This window comes from Adelges cooleyi, unplaced genomic scaffold (assembly GCF_023614345.1).
Source record: "Adelges cooleyi isolate 19-005CV unplaced genomic scaffold, UGA_ACOO_1.1 ACOO_flye_CR_arks_rails_tigmint_CR_PRNA_133, whole genome shotgun sequence".
NCBI classification, from domain to species: Eukaryota; Metazoa; Arthropoda; class Insecta; order Hemiptera; family Adelgidae; genus Adelges; species Adelges cooleyi.
Window position 1 is genome coordinate 1 of NW_026095788.1, and position 16,794 is coordinate 16,794.

General features: G+C 39.9%; 1 protein-coding gene across 1 annotated transcript; it reads right to left on the reverse strand.

The window, feature by feature from the left end:
* Positions 1-13,667: 13,667 nt before the first annotated feature.
* Positions 13,668-15,455, reverse strand: LOC126847928 (uncharacterized). Its single transcript, XM_050588371.1, has one exon. The coding sequence runs from the start codon at positions 15,453-15,455 to the stop codon at positions 13,668-13,670; it is 1,788 nt and encodes a 595-aa protein (XP_050444328.1).
* Positions 15,456-16,794: the final 1,339 nt, after the last annotated feature.

Genomic DNA, 16,794 nt, shown 5'->3' on the forward strand with positions numbered 1-16,794 from the left:
GTCGTGGCCGTAGACGTTCGGAGTAATTAAACCCTTAGTAATAATTAAAATAACAACACTTGTGTACGTTAGTCACCGTTTATTCAATTACGCTATAGTATCACACGACAATAATAATACTATTGATGCACGGCGGTCCGGTGACGGCCGTATTTATGTTACCGGCGGCGGTCAACATTGCTGATAAGCTGCGCCGGGGTTTTGCTTAATGGGCAATTAGGGAAGCACGGCCCGGCCGGGTATTGTCATCGCGGTCCGGGTAATAGTCCAGACCGCGGTGATGGCAATACCCGACCGTGTCATTCTCCCCCCCAATGGCCCATTAAGCATCCCCAAGGCAGCTTACCCAGACGGCTATTGCTGAACGGGCTCGGGTGACGTCAGCGGCGTGTAGTAAAGGTCCTGGAGGAACTCCACATCCGGCAGGTCGTAGTTCTGGGCCCCGAGGATATCGTCCATGAGATCCAACTGCCCGACGGCTAGTTGGAGCGTGTCGTCGGGGTCCACCTCCATTGCCACCTCCCTCGTTCCCGATTCGTCGGCGACATCGAGTGTGAGGTCGATCGTTGCCACTGCCGTGACCGCTGTCGTCGCCGTCGCCGCTGTCGCCGTCGTCGCTGCTGTCGTCGTCGTCGCTGCTGTTGCCGTCATCGCCGCTGTTGCCGCTGTGAACGGAACGCTCCGCGGCTTGCAGTGACGCAGCCGCCGTTCCTCCTCACGTTCCAGCTGCGCATGATACGCATTCCGGGTAACGATTTTTGGAGAGGTACTGGTTCCCGGGACAGTTAACGGCCTTGTTGTTGAGTGGGGCCTCCGGAAGTAATTATCTTCCGGTGGCGTGGCCACTTTCTTGGGGGGTGGGGCCGAGTGGGTACGGACGGTCTTACCCGTATCGGCTCCCATCCTTCCTCTCGTCCCTACTTGAACCTGGCTAGGCCGTCCCAGCGCTCTCGGCGCCGGTCTTTGGTCTACCTTACCTGGGGCCTCTGCTCTTAGGCGTACTAGGGGGGGCATTCCAGCTGTGCCGGGTGTTGAGCTTGCCTCGCTAGCCCTAAGATCAGCCTTACTATTACCTTTTCTTACCTGTGAGGTCACTCCAGACTTTCCGGGTCGTGACCTCTCCTTTGTCCGGGTGCCCAATAACCATCCTCGATGGTGTAGTTCACGAGCCACCGGATCGTCCCGTATTTCAGAGAGGGTCGCCTTCTTCGCCCACTCCATGGTTATCACCGGTGGTAGATACGTCTGAGTAGACGTATCGACCACCGGCTTCCTCGGGGGGTTCGGAAGTGACCCCTCCTCGCTCCTTTCGTCAGATCCTCTCATCCGGCGGATGGCCACCTGCAGGCCCGCGATGGCGTCCTGGTGACCCTTTATCCACCCCTCCATCTGGTGGACTACGTATTTGACGGTTGTCGCTGGAGGGCGAAAGCGCTTGCCGCTTCGGCCGCCTTCTTCTCGTACTCGTTTCACTGGGGGTTGCGACATCTGAAATTAGCGTAGGGTAATTGGTCACATAAGCGGGTTTTAGTGCGGAGCAGTGAACTTTTATGACCGGCTTAGTTTCCGTGAAGAAAACACCATTCCCAAGGAACTTCCCAGTCTCACTGGTCCTATCCACTTAGACGCAAACCCCGCGTGAAATCCCTTTGCTGCGTTTGAGAGTGGGTGACTGCGGTAGTACACCCAATCTCCTATCGAGAACCTGTCTAGGGTTTTCCCTACCTGTTTGTCATTAGGGGTCCCTATCACTACCCTAGCGCGTTTCCTCCTAAGTTCGGCTTCTACGGGTAATTCGATTCTGGATCCTAATAGGATCCAGTCACCCGGCGCTTTGGCTTCCCTTCCTAGAACTAGCTGAGAGGGGGTATAGCCAGTTTTCGAGTTTTTTCGATTCCGTATCGCGAACAGTAAGGAGGGTAAACACGTATCCCATAGACGATGTGGTTTATCGCGCAGTTGAGCTCGCAGACCTTTTTTTAGCTCCTGGTTCCGTCTCTCCACTGGGTTTGCTCGTGGGTGGTAGACCGGAGTGGTCCACCCTTCTGTTCCCCAGTGGTTCAGCGCCTGTTTCATTGCCTTTGACACCAATTGGGGGCCGTTGTCTGATAGTAGTACGCGGGGGAACCCAAAACGTGGAAATACCTCGCGCTCCAACGCGTCTATAATCACCCGAGTTGTTGCGGTTCCAATGGGGAAAGCCTCTACCCATCGGCTAAAGCAATCCGTTACGACGAGTATAAACGTTTTACCCCGAGCTGATCGGGGGTAAGGCCCCATAAGGTCAATGCTCAGGACTTCCCAAGGCTGCCGTGGTACTCGTGTTGATATCGCATCTTCCGGTTTCCTGTTGAGTGGTTTTGTACAAGCACATACTCGACATTCCCGGACGTATTGCAATACCATCTCCCGCATCCCTTTCCAGTAGAAGCGGTTTTGTATGGCCCTCCAGGTTTCTTTCCAACCCGGGTGCGAGGCAGTCTCATGATCGTGATATCTCCATAGTATCCGTTCCTGTTTATTGGCGGGTATTACTATGGCTATGATATCATCGCCCTCATCTCGTGGAGTTATCCAGTACACCAAGTCCTTTTCGAGTCGAAATGGTTGTTCTCTGGTGTCTTGCTTGGTCATCTGTATCAGATTTTGAATGTCTGGGTCATTCCGTTGCCATTCGGTGATCTCCTGCAGTGTAAGGTGATCGGTGAAGTCGTGTCCGGATATCTTGAACAGTTCGTCCTTATGTGTTGCTGGTTTGTCCCCAAGCGGTGGTTCAATGAGGTTGTTTTCAAGTTGTTCCTCGTCCACCGTTGGTCCATCTGCCGGATTTCTTGATAGTGCGTCTGCAGCTTCATTTTGGGTTCCGGGCACATGTTTAATATCGAAAGTGTAAGTTCCAAGGGTAAGTGCCCATCGGGTTAGCTTACTATTATTATCCCGTGCCGTCTGTAACCACTTTAATGCCGCACTATCTGTAAGCAATTCGAATTTCCTGGCTTCCAGATAAGGACGGAACTTATCAACCGCAAAAATGATAGCTTAGCACTCCCTCTCCACTGCTGAAACGGGTTTGTGCTGAGTTCAATTTCTTACTCACGTGACTGATGACCCTTTTCTCATGTGGCTGTGTCCCGCGTTGATACAGTATGGCACCAACGCCCACCTCACTTGCATCCGTTTGCAAGCAAAACGGTTTTGAATAGTCCGGAGGGCTGAGTCTTGGTGCTGATACTAATGCTAACTTTACCCGCTCGAATGAGTCCTGTTCCAAATTCGTCCAGTGCCACTTGACCCCTTTGGCTAACAGGTTCGTTAGCGGTGTTGTGAGTTCCGTGTATCGGTTTACAAACTGGCTGTACCATCCGCAAACTCCCAGAAAACGCTGAAGCTCCTTCAGTCGTTTTGGTGTGGGAAAGCGGCTAATGATATCCAATTTTCCGATTTCCGTGTCGATTCCTTGACCATCGATCATATGTCCAAGGAAGTTTATATTTCGCGTTCCAAATTTGCACTTTTTTGGTTGGCACGTTAGTCCAAATTTGGCTAGGCGCTCCAGTACTTTGTGTAAGTGGTAGAGATGATCCTTGTTGGTTTTTGAGAAGACCACAATATCATCCAAGTACACTCGTACAGACTGTCCCACATAACCTCGGAATACTTCATCCACTAGGCGACAGAATGTGGCTGGAGAGTTGCGCAGTCCGAACGGCATAACCCGAAATTGATAAAGACCGTTATCAGTACGAAATGCGGTAAGTGGACGCGCTTCTGGACTCAAGCTCACTTGCCAATAACCGGACTTTAGGTCCAATGTGCTAAACACTTCGGCTCCTCCCATTGTCCGGATCAATTCGTGCAAGTTTGGCATAGGGTATGCGTCGGGCTCGGTTTGGAGGTTTAAGCGCCTGTAATCCACGCAAAACCGATGTGTACCGTCCTTCTTAGTTGCTAGTACTACAGGGGCGGCCCACGGCGATATGCTTGGTTCTACAAAGCCCTGTTCCTCCATTTCCTTGACCGTGTCGTTGATCTTTGCCCTCTTGTCCTTGGTGTATGGGTACGGGTTTAGTGCTACGGGTTTTGGGTCGTTTAAACGTATCTCGTGCTCTACTATCCGTGTCCGACCAACTTGTCCACTGAATACTGTAGGGTACTGTGTTAACACATTCCTTAGTTGTTCACCAATATAGCCTACCGGCAGTTCCACCTCTGTCAGGTCTACCGGCTTAAGCGTATTTTCTTCTGTCTTCTGGGGCCGTCGCCAACTGATAGTCTTCCTCTGGTCGTTGCCCAGATGAATAGTACCAGCGCTGTAGTCCCATGAAGCACCTTGTTCCACTAGGAAGTCGTGGCCCAGCAACACGTCCGTTGTGAGCTGATCTAACACTGCCGCCATGATTCTAACTTCCAGTCCCGATATTTTTGCATGGAGCTCACAGTAGCCGTTCACGTTGATGACTCTTCCGTCAGCCATACGGGCTACTACTTCCGGTCCTGATATCGGATTCCCATATTTTTCGGCAACCCATTTCCGTACATAAGTCCGTCCAGCTTAAGAGTCCAGTAGTGCCACCACTTCGCCCGACGGGAACTCCAATTCCACTGCCGGTGTTGGCATTACACTCCTGTCGGTCTGGTTACGCTCTTCCTCTTGAACCGGTCCGTCGATCACCATCAAGTTCTTGAGTTTTTCGCTCGGCTCGCTTACTTCAGCGTCGCCGGTTAACTCCTCTGTTTGGTGTCGTTGAGCATCAAGAGTAGCGTTGACATGTGTGGCAAATTGTTGTCGTAATTCATATAAAGAATCGGTTTCTGAATCGCGTCGGGTTCGTGATATAACCACTTCCGTCGGTATGTCCGTTTTGTTCATATTAAGTAAGTCTAGTAGGGGGGTATTTACCATTTTTTCGGGTTTGCGCGCCAGCTTTTCGCCCTCTTTTACAGAGTCGCGTGTAAAGGACGCCCCAAAAAGTGGTTTTACCGGTACTTCCGAAGATTCGGGTTTTTCCCGGGTATTTCCCTGCCTACTGGGTTTTTCCCTATCAATTTTTTGACCGGAGTGGGTTTCCCTCACCCGGTCTTCTGCGCGTTTCCCGACGGCTTTGTCGGTTTTCCACAGTCCCTACTGAAATGTGGGCCACCACAGCGCCAGCATTCAATCGGTTTTTTCCGTGGGTTATTGCGCGCGGTCGACTCCGGAGCCGTATGTTTCACGTACGGGGGTTTTTCCGGTTCGCGACTCACCTCGATTTTTGTCGCTAACGCCCTTAGCTCTAAAAATGACTGCGGTGCGTTTACACGAACGAGAGCCTGATACTCAGCGCGCATTAAGTCGGATACCGTTTCAACGGCCTCTAATTCGGATAAGCCACAATCGCGGCGCCGAAACAGTTGAAATTTTTCTAACACAAAATCGCGCAAAGACTGAGTCGGGTTTTGTTTCCAACTTAACAGTTCTGTGCGGATTTGTTTCCTTATCCCGTGGCCGTCGAATTGTTCCAAAAACTCGGTTTTAAATTCGGGCCATGAGGGGTCTAGAGCGCGCAGTGTTCCCCACCAAGTGCCTGCGCTGCCTTTTAACTGTGGGGTTAACACTTTTACCCATTTTTCGTTGGGCACATCAGCTTCGACGAGTACGCTAGCGGCGGCGCTCAAAAACCGTTTGGGGTCCTCAACTTTCTTTCCGCTAAACTCGGGTAAAGAATTTCGGACAACATCTATTTTATATTGCGGTAATAAAAACGAATTTTGATGAGCCGTGCTATTTAGCCCGTGCTTATTAAAAATTATTCCCTCTCCAAAAGTTACATTCGGTTGACCACTCGGACGCCCATAGTTATTTTTTACCATTCCACTTATGTTGTGTTGTGGTTCTTGATAAAAAAAATTATTCGAGCTCTGTCCGGTGGTTCCGTTTATAAAATTAATCGGGTTGGGGAATAAAATTTCATTATATTCGGTTCCTAAACCAACACTTTTATTTTTAATCGGTTCAAAATTTGAGGAGGCAGTAGGCGGGTCTATTCCGTTTTTTGAACAAGACGGGTACATAGACGAGTGGCTGACTGTCTCCTGATTTATTCCGTCATTTTGGTGTGGTTTAGGGTAAGACAAAGATTGCGCGTGTTTAGACAACGTTATATTTTCCGTCGGTTGGTCCGTTTCCGTTGCAAACGGTTTTAGGAGTCCATAGTCGGCTAAAATATTTTCTAATCGACCTATTCTCCGAGTTAACAAATTAAATTGTTTTAGTCGGTTTTGAATAATGTCGATGTCCGTGTCTAAACCTACTACGCGGTCGGATATCGTGTCAAAACCGTTTTCCAGTGTGCCTAGACGGTTTTCCATTTCGGGGCCGTCTAACAGACGTCGAGTTTCCTTGACGTTGTCACTTATACCGTTTTGGTTTTTACCGTCATCATTGGCGTCACTAATGGACTGGTTTTTGACATTATCCAACTTAAATATTACATTGGCGGGCTCAACTTTCTCTACGTTCAACAAGTGGCTTTCCAACATGATTAGCAAGTCGGCTTTAGTCCCTTGCGTCTGTAGATTCCGTTTCCGCGCTTCATTTTTTAATTCATCGATATTAAGCTCCATTAAATATTTGTTTGCCATTTCGGGTTTATATCCAAATTAAAGCACAACAAATAGAAAAAACAAAATTTATATGTATATATAATATTTATATATTGAGCGCTATCGTACCGAGAATTAACTAACGGGGGATTTTTTTTTTCAACACAAAAAAAAAATAAAAAATAGTAATGCTACTATACTGCGATATATTTATACGTACACCCGTTCACTGCGCCGCTTAAAATTATTTATTTAATTTTTTTTTTCACTTAAAAAAAAAATTTTGGTCGTGGAAAAAAACAATTGTACTAAATAAAATGTTGTACTTACGGTTTTTTTTCTCAAGATTTGTAAAACTACCAACTGCGCCAATTGTCGTGGCCGTAGACGTTCGGAGTAATTAAACCCTTAGTAATAATTAAAATAACAACACTTGTTTACGTTAGTCACCGTTTATTCTATTACGATATAGTACTACACGACAATAATAATACTATTGATGCCCGGCGGTCCGGTGACGGCCGTATTTATGTTACCGGCGGCGGTCAACATTGCTGATAAGCTGCGCCGGGGTTTTGCTTAATGGGCAATTAGGGAAGCACGGCCCGGCCGGGTATTGTCATCGCGGTCCGGGTAATAATCCAGACCGCGGTGATGGCAATACCCGACCGTGTCAAAATGAATGAAATAAAAACAATTATTGGAATAATGCCGATTCTTAAAATTTTTTTTTAATGATTAAAGTGAAAACAATTTCAGGTTATACAAGAAGCTTTCGATTACTGTCTTGCTAAAACCGAATTGCCTACTATGAAAACTATTACACTAAAAATATTTTTCTTGTTTGTGGGAGAAAATAAAACTAATAGAAAAACTGTATCAAATACTGACTTTGGGAAGCTTCCAATGAATCAACAAAGTAACTATAACATTTAAATATTTGTTTTTATGTAAAGTTGTGAAGACGTCTGTTATCACTCGCATTTATACAAATTATCATGTTATGTATGTTTTTGAATTTTTCCACATTTTAAACATAATAAATATTTATCATAAAGTAAACTCATTATGTAGACATGATCATGTAACAAACTAAATATTTGATGCTTAAAATTGTATGTTACTGTAATATTTTGTTCCATAATAAATGTATTTTAGCTAAGAAATGCTAATAAAAATCTTCATTAATACACTTCTTTTGGAAAACACTAATTTTTTCGCTAATTAATAAATAAACAGTGAAGATTCTTCCTTCTCTTATAATTTTTTAACTTAAAAAAAAGTAATGTAAAGTATACACATTTTTGCACTAGTCTAAAATAAAAGCAAGAGAGTTTTTATAATTTTTAAATCTTTCTGGGCTACTGTGCAGAGTGCAAATGCTGTTTATACTCCAGAGACTTTTAAACATATATATATATTGTAATAAATGTTTACTTATTAGTAAAAAAAAAATACATTTTGTTTTAGACGCTATGAATCAGGAACAGTTTAAAGACCTTGTAATAGCAGTTAGCAAATCATATAATGGTGGCGACGTTGTTGAGTTTTTAACGACGAAAATGGTATAATGCTAAATTGAACTGGATCGACAGAATAAATTCTAAAATACTACCTAATCGTATTCTAAAAATTAATCCGCTAATTGTCGTACCATAATGTTTACATTTAATATAATATTATTATAATTTTTTGTCTTAAGCTTTAAGAAATCAATAACAATTCTGTAATATCCGTAAAATGTTTTAACATATTGTAATAAAATGTATTAAAAAATGTAAAGTTATTGAAATTATTTCATTTGTTCGAATATTGGCCAATTGTTATAAACGTTATACAACAATAACGTACCATAATATGTAGTCTGCCTGGAATGCACATGAAAATCAATGATAAAAATACAATTTTAACGACTGACATTAATTAATTAAACCTAATTTGATACTAGTAAACACAATAATGAACAAATTTAAGTTACTAAGTTTACAGGGCGTCAATTTTGCCTACTTATTGCTATAACTAGTTACTTGGGATTTTTCGATAATTTTTATCAAAAGGACTGTAAATATGTTATTAATTTTGAGTTGTATAAGCGTTTTGCTTAAACATCAAAACTTTGTCTTAGAATTTTTCCATTTTTTCCCTCTTGTTTGATTTTTATTACAATAATAGGAATATTTACCATGTTGTTAAAAAAAAAAAAAAAACCCTACTTAGTGGCAGAATCTACCGCTGTGACAACACCAATAACCAAAAATGGTCAATTAATTTAAAACCCACACTGAAATTATTAATATGTACTTTTTGGCTAAAATGGCTGACTAATGTGCAAAACACCAAAACTACTAATAGTTGTTGTGGCATAAAACATTTTTGTTGGTCAAGGGGTTTTTAAATATTTTTCTGGTTTGTCTTGGGGTAGGCTTTTTCATCAAAGACAGGAAGACAGCAAACTTCAAAGGCAGTAGGGGCCTCTACACTGACATTGCTTAAGTAATGTATTTAGAATGAGTTGACTTTGACCAATTTAAAAGCCACATTTTGTGGGCATATATGTTATACAAGTGACGTTGTAGGTACGATACCTGTAATATATTACTAAATATAATGGCAAATAAAATAGTACTAAAAAAAAAAAACAGCGCGTGTCGGTCGTTGGTTTGCCGTCAGCAATGTGTTCAGACCATATTTTTTACACATGAAAATTTACCAATATTAATATACTAATAAATCAAAATATTGTGAAAACCTAATTTGTCAGCCGAAACGGCCTTAAGGGATTTATTTCATGCACTATAATATATTATACGGCAACACAAATTGTATACTTTTTATTTAACTGATTATAGAAATTATCGAATTACAACGAATTTTATTATGTTTTTCATTTTCAATTAAAAATTGAAGAAAGGTCCCTATGCCGAGCAAATTTTGAATTCAGATTACCTATACAAGGTGTATATATCAGATTAGATCTCATGAGGTTTTATGATAAATGTAATATTTTCCTGTTATATTGTTTTTATACAATGGGATCTCAATTGTTCACTTTTATTTTATTTTATTTTTACCCCCTCCCAACTTAGTATTTTTTAATAGTAACTTTTGAAACTTTAATGGAACGCATACATATGATTAAGTTTTTTAATTGAGCATAATGTACAAGAAATGTTGACTGGCCGATAACCAATTTTAGAAAACTATTTTTGCGGTTAAAAGTTTAGGGCAGTAGGAAAGGCGGAGAGTAGTATTATTTTTGTCTGCTCACATTTCCCCTTCCGTCCTAACTTTTCAACTCTTTTAAGTTACAACATAATAGCCGTCCAAAACTGGTTATCAGCCAGTCAACAATTTTAGTAAAATATTCTTAATTTTAAAAAGTCAATAAAATATATAAGTTTCAAAAGTTGATGTATAAAAAATTAGTTTGGGAGGGGGTACAACAAAAATAGCTTCGGTCTAATTTTCAGATCTAAATCTCTAAAACTTTGCTTGAAAAAGTGAATGAAAGAAAAAAATTCTATCCCTTCTAGGGGAAAGGGTTTATGATATTTTTTTGGTCTGTTAATGTCTATCGATAGTACTATGGTTTAAGAACAATTCATATCAATTTTTTTTCAACTATTATTAAAAAAGTTATAGAGCATCGTAATTTCAAGTTGAAAAGTTTGTACATATTTTTTGGGTGTTTTTCTCGATTTTGAGGGGGAATGGGTGACTTTTTTAAATTTTTAGCCTGTAATTGTACCTTCCAGGTATGATTTCTGTTCTATAGAGTTGCTACACGAAGAAATCGGTTCAGCGGTTTACAAGATATCGTGGGTCCAGACACAAAAAAAAAAAAAAACACATCATTGTAAAAACAATACCTTCTCAGCTCCGCACCGAAGCTAAAAAAATAATTAAAAGAAGTCTTCTGGGTAATTATTGAATCTTTTTAGTTATTGACTGGTCCATAGTTAACCAATTTTTGAGTTGTATTTGCCTTATATTCGTATCGATATGAAAAACATTTTATAAGTAATAATAATATACATATACTTAATAATGGTCCATGAAACAGGATTTTTCGCACTATTAAATGCGTTAGTATAAAAAAGACCTTGAAGTGTTGCTTGTAAAAACTAAAAACATACAATTTTTTTTACCTTTGATTTTTAGTGTCTTATTTTTTCAAGTATTTATCGGATCGATGTGAACAACATTTGATCAATAGCACTCCTCTAAACCAATACACTACCACAAAAACAACTTTACAAATTTGCCTGTAGGATATTATGATAATTTGTATTTTTTTTTTATCCTAGGTAGTCATATTATACACGAATTATGTATAATATGTGGGCTTGGGCCGCTAGGGTATTTAAGTAGGCAATTGTGCATTTCTTATAAAGCCTTAAGAGACTAAAACAATTTTATTTCAATGATTATATACATCTGTTAAATTGAATTGTAATTCATAACTACTATACTATACTTTTTCATAAATTTTCATTGATCAACTTGAGGTGGAAATATGTCTCTAAAACTCCCCCTATTTTGTCTTGGGTCTCTTTAAAAAATTCCCTTAAGAAATTGTCTTATCACTCTAGTCTTTGTCTACAGCTTAACAGCACACCTTTCTCTGCTCTTCTTTATGTTCCAAAATGTTCTATCTAACCTAGCTTCCTAGGTCACATGACTTAAGACCTGGCTGGCCTATCTAATTCATTTGTCAATTTTCTTTTTATGACTTCTGTTCTTCCCAATTCCTAATTCCTTATATGTACATTTATACCGCTGGCTCTGTTCCTTATAATTCAGCAGATTTTGTAATTTTTATCCCTAAACTTAATTTCTTTTATTCCGAAAAATACATTTCTTATGGTTCCTCTTTTACAGCTGAATGTTACGCTATTATTTCAATACCTTTTTTCTATTGACTTCGACCGTTGTCTTATTATTTCTGAAAACCATTCATGCCTCCTGCTTTGTCCTCCAACCCCTTTAATTCCACATTCTCTCTCCTTATTATCTTCATTAAATCCACAACCTCTAGCCTATTTCTGGATAGTAAAACAGTTTAACTCCTCTGTGCCCAGACATTTAGGTCTTTTTGGTAATGAAGTTGTAGAAAAGCTAGCATTCTTTACCAGCCTCTACACCTATCCTTCCTCCTTTCGAATTCCACACACTAGTGTCGGAAAAATAATTATCTTTATTAGTTTTTTCAACCGTAGTTTTTGGAATTTTAGTGTAAACCTATTACATGTGAAATTGTTTTTTTTTTAGTCTAACAGAAAAATCATTTTCAGTGACAAAAAATACTGTGAAACCGTGAAAACAATAATATGCAAAATTTCATGAAAGCAAATTGTAGTATATCGACATGAACCGAACAAAAAATGTTTTTTAAATATTTTCGTATTTACGACATTTGTACAAATAGGAACTATTCGAAGTTGCTACAACAACAACAGGAGGAAACAAAAAAAAACAATTTCGTTTTACCGGCAAATGAATAGATTTTCAATGCATACCTACGTATTTAGAAAATGTCTGCTTATATCTTTACTTTATAATGCAAATTGAGAAAAATTTACAATACTTTTATAGCAAAAAGTATTCATTTTGATTAGGATTGCATAAGCGTGGAGAAATTAGTGGAATTTGGAATTTTGGATTTAATGCGCTAATTATATGTGATTAGCTCTTCAAAAAAGTATTTTAAAAAAATGAATAAAACAAAATTTTGGGTAGGGTAAAATATGTATAATTTTTTCTCTGGGGAAGTCGAGAAAAATTTTAAATACTCAAAAAGGGCAGCAACCCTGTTAAATGAAGCCCATTTAGTAGCACTTACAAAAAAAAACATGTTCCTATACTGATTTAACAGTACCAAAAAAAAAAAAACAAAAAATTAAATAAGAAAGTATGTGAATTAAAAATATAAGGGATTAAAAAGAGTTGTTTATTAATAAATATAATTGTAATAATATAAGTTTTAACAATCACCAATAATTAGTAGGTTATTTTAACAAATTCATTTTTATTTTTCAATAATATTTTTACATATTATTAATTAATAAATATAGTTATAATTAAAAAGTTTACTTCTTCACAGTCGAAAATTGAAAAAACAAAAAAAAACCGTACAAGTGTTTAAGTTAGAATTTTTACTGGCTATAATTTTGAGAAAAAAAGTCGGATCGAGTTGAAATTTATAAAAATTATTTATTTGGTATGCCCGCACACGTCAATTGTATCAAATTTAAATTAAACTCATTTCTCACCCCTAGAAGGGGGTTCAAGTTTTTTTGTTTTTTTAGTTTTTTAGCCGTAATTTTAAGACCTTTAGGTTGAAAATTTGTCAGTAGTTAGAACTCATATGTATCCATAACATATTAAACGGAAAACAAATTCGGCACTACAGTTTTTTTTAATTGCCGGAAAACTGTGTTTTCGCAGATTGCCTATATTTTAACAAAAACACCTAAAATCTTTAAAAAAAATTTATCAAATCATTAAAACAATTTTATGTAGATCTATGCAGAATGATACTATTAAGTTTTGTGCTCGAGTACCACTTTTGACTTTAAGTTTACACAAATTCAATTTTTTTTTTTTTTTTTACTTAAGTTCTTTCTGGATGATTAAAATTGAGAACTGATATTAAATTCGTAATCACCGACCCCGAAAACATATAATTTGACCACTAAAAACCCGGTGTACCAGATGGGAGAAACGAACAGACACTAAAAACTATCAGTTAGTAACGTCTATCCGTGTTAGATTAGGTTAGGGCCCAATGATCGGTATCATAATATTGTGTTTATTACTTGATATTATCACAGACGACTAGTTTTAGTTTTAGTTAGTTAACAGATGGGCCCAGAATGGGCCCATGCACTTAGACCTACAGGTCCATTGTGCACACCCTCTCACCGAAGTCCTGTTTCACATAGTTTGTCATGCCCATGTCTTGCTTAGTTAATAACCTTCTAAGTTGAATAGTCCTGATTCCTTTATAAATCTCAGTAACTCTTCAATCCCAGTATCCTTGATTTCATCCTGTCCAGGAAAATTTCTACCAAAGATACTTTGCCTTAGGGTAGCAAGGGAGTTACATTCACACATGATGTGGTATGACGTCTCCTCCTCTTCTCCACATTTCCTACACACTGGTGATTCTGTGATCCCATGGTGTGTAGATGTTTGAGTAGATGCCCGTGGCCTGTTAATAGTCCAACTAGCATGCTCATTTGGTTCCTGTTCATATGTTTAAGATCCTTTAGTAACGTACCAGGAAGCTTGATGAACATCTTTGATTGCCTAGGTACTACTAGGTATCTCCATATTTTCCTATGTTCTTCCCTACTCCAGTTTTTCGGTATTGCTCTCAGTGTTTGCTCTGATAATCCTACCGCTGGTTCGGGACCAATGTAGGGTGATTCGGCTCCTTTCCTAGCTAGGAAGTCAGCTTGTTCATTCCCCAGTACACCATAGTGCCCTGGTACCCAAGCTAATTTAACCCTGTTGTTCCTAGCCAATGATTCCAGAGCTGTACGGCATTCTAGGACCAATTTTGAAGTTACTTGAGTTTTGATCAGTGCCTTCAAAGCTGCTTGACTATCACTAAGAATAGTAATGTTTCTCCTCTTATATACTGCCAGGTTTTGAGTACATATTAGGATCGCCATCACTTCTGCCTGGAAGACAGTAGGTGTTGTACCTAGTGGTATGCTGATACTAATGTGTGGTTTCTCGCCCCATACACCAGCACCTACTTTACCCGACATTTTGGATCCGTCTGTATACACTAAAAACCCTCCACTCTGTGTCAGGTGGTTTATATCCCAGTCTTTCCTCAGGGATATTTCAACCTTATATAGACTGCTGTCAAATGTGATTGGTTTGATACGGTCCGAAGGGTAGGCCATTAATTCTCGACTTTTACCTTCTAGTATTTTCCCATGCTCAACTAGCTCACTACTTTTCGTCCAGTCTCCTGAATTATGTAGTCTTAATGCAGTGCCTTTGGCGTGAGCCTTAATCTCCAAGTGAAGTGGAGGTAGGCCCAGTAACGCCTCTAGCGCAACTGTTGGTGCTGTTCTCATCGCTCCAGTGATAGCTAAGCAGGCCATCCTCTGTATGCTACTGAGTTCCTTCCTGGCTGTTACTAGTTTTGTTCTAGACCACCAGACCAAGGCTCCATACATCACCATAGGTTTTATTACTGACGTGTATAGCCAGTACATTACTATTGGTTTTAATCCCCAAGTTCTTCCAAGGGCCCTACTGCATGTCCACAATGTGACCATTGCTCTTTTGACCCTATCTTGAACTTGAGCTCGCCAGCTTAGTTTTTTGTCCAGGATTACACCTAGGTATTTAACTTCTGGTTTGAAACTTATTTCTTGTCCACTAAGTAAAAGAGTTTTGGTATTATCAACTCCCAATCTTTTTCTTGTGAACATGACTATCTCAGCTTTACTTGGATTTATAGCTAAGCCATATTTGCTGCACCACTTGTGCACCGTGTTTAAAGCTTGTTGAGACAGGTCCATAATGGTGTCTGGAAATTTGCCCGCCACCACTATAGCCAAGTCATCCGCATAAGCTTGAGCATACCATTTCCCGTTCAGCTCACTTATGAGGGAATCTAAGACTAGGCACCATAGCAAAGGAGAAAGGACTCCCCCCTGTGGACACCCACGTCTCACTTTCCTCACTGCTTTTGAGCTGTTCAGTTGTCCTTTAATTAATCGGTCTGTTAGAATGGTCTTCATCCACTTGTTAATGAGTGGTTCAACCCCATGGTCTAGTGCCGATCTACACATTGCATCGAAGGGTGTATTATCAAATGCCCCTTCAATGTCTAGAAAAATGCCCATGGCATACATTTTACTTTCTACAGCTCTTCCAATCTTCGTTGTTAGATTGTGTAGAGCTGTATCAGTTGATTTGCCTGTTTGGTATGCATGTTGATTCCTGTGTAGGGGGTATATTTTCAGTGGCCCCTCTTTAATATGCCTATCAATAAGTTTTTCCATAGTCTTTAATAAGAATGATGTAAGACTTATTTGTCGGAACGCTTTCGCTTCATAATAATTAACGCGGTTTGGTTTCGGTATGAATACCACCCTAACCATCCTCCAGCTCTCCGGTAGATATCCGAATGCTAGGCATGCTCTATAAATTCTGCATAAGCGTGGAACTATTATGTCTAGTCCTTCCTGTAGGAGAGCTGGGAATATTCCGTCACTACCTGCAGATTTATACCTTCCAAAGGTCTTAATAGCCCATCTGATACCTCCCGGTGTAACTACTTTCCTGGATAATTGCCAGTCGGCCCGAGAAACATAGTTCCTCGATGCCACCTGTTCAATTACTTCAGTGTCTTCAGTTGAACCCGTTTTCAGTGAGCCATTTTACTGTCTCGCTGTCCGCTGCACTGATGGTCAGGGCTCCATCAATTAGCCTTGTGCCTTCGAACCTTGGTATTGTTGTCCCCTCTAGGTCCATCAATATTAGGTCGGCGACACAGGTTTCTATCTGTTGCCCTTATTCACTTGTCAGTCCATTTCCAGGATAGCCCTTTAGGACCAGAGCTACTTTTTTGTCATTGGCCACTGCGTCCCTATATGTCGGTTCGTGGCGTTTGACTTTTTTCGGCGGTCCATGGTCTTCCACCTTAGGTTTGGCAGTTTTCGTACCCTCTGTCATTACCGTGCCTGAGGTTCCTGGGACTGTCTCACAGTTAGGTTAGGTTAGGTTTAGGTTTAGTCGTCTGTATCACAGACGACTAAATCGTGTAACTGATTATAGTAGACACTCACAATGTATACGTGTTTTTTGGTCCACAAACAACCCTAATCGTTCCCAACCTATTTTTATAAGCATGTCACAAGACTGTTTTTTTAAAATAGTATATATGTATTTATTATATTCATAGCTTAGTTTTATCAAATTTAGAACAATTAAACCAATTATGATTTTTCATGTGCTTCTAGGATTTTGATTTCGCCTTCTATAAGTGATATATTTATGATCGCCAATGAACTTGAAAATTAACGCATTTTGTTTGCTATAAAATGAAATTCTCCATTTAAATGTTAATTCCCACCATTTTTCTGATAACGAAAAAAAAAGTTGAGATACAAACTCCATGTTGATTGTTACATTTCTAAAAAGGTATTCGCCCTATTAACAAAAAATACAACATTGATGAAA

Bases quoted from the DNA above. Each gene is read 5' to 3' on its own strand.
- LOC126847928 (XM_050588371.1), bottom strand. From the start codon at position 15,455: ATGGGCATTTTTCTAGACATTGAAGGGGCATTTGATAATACACCCTTC.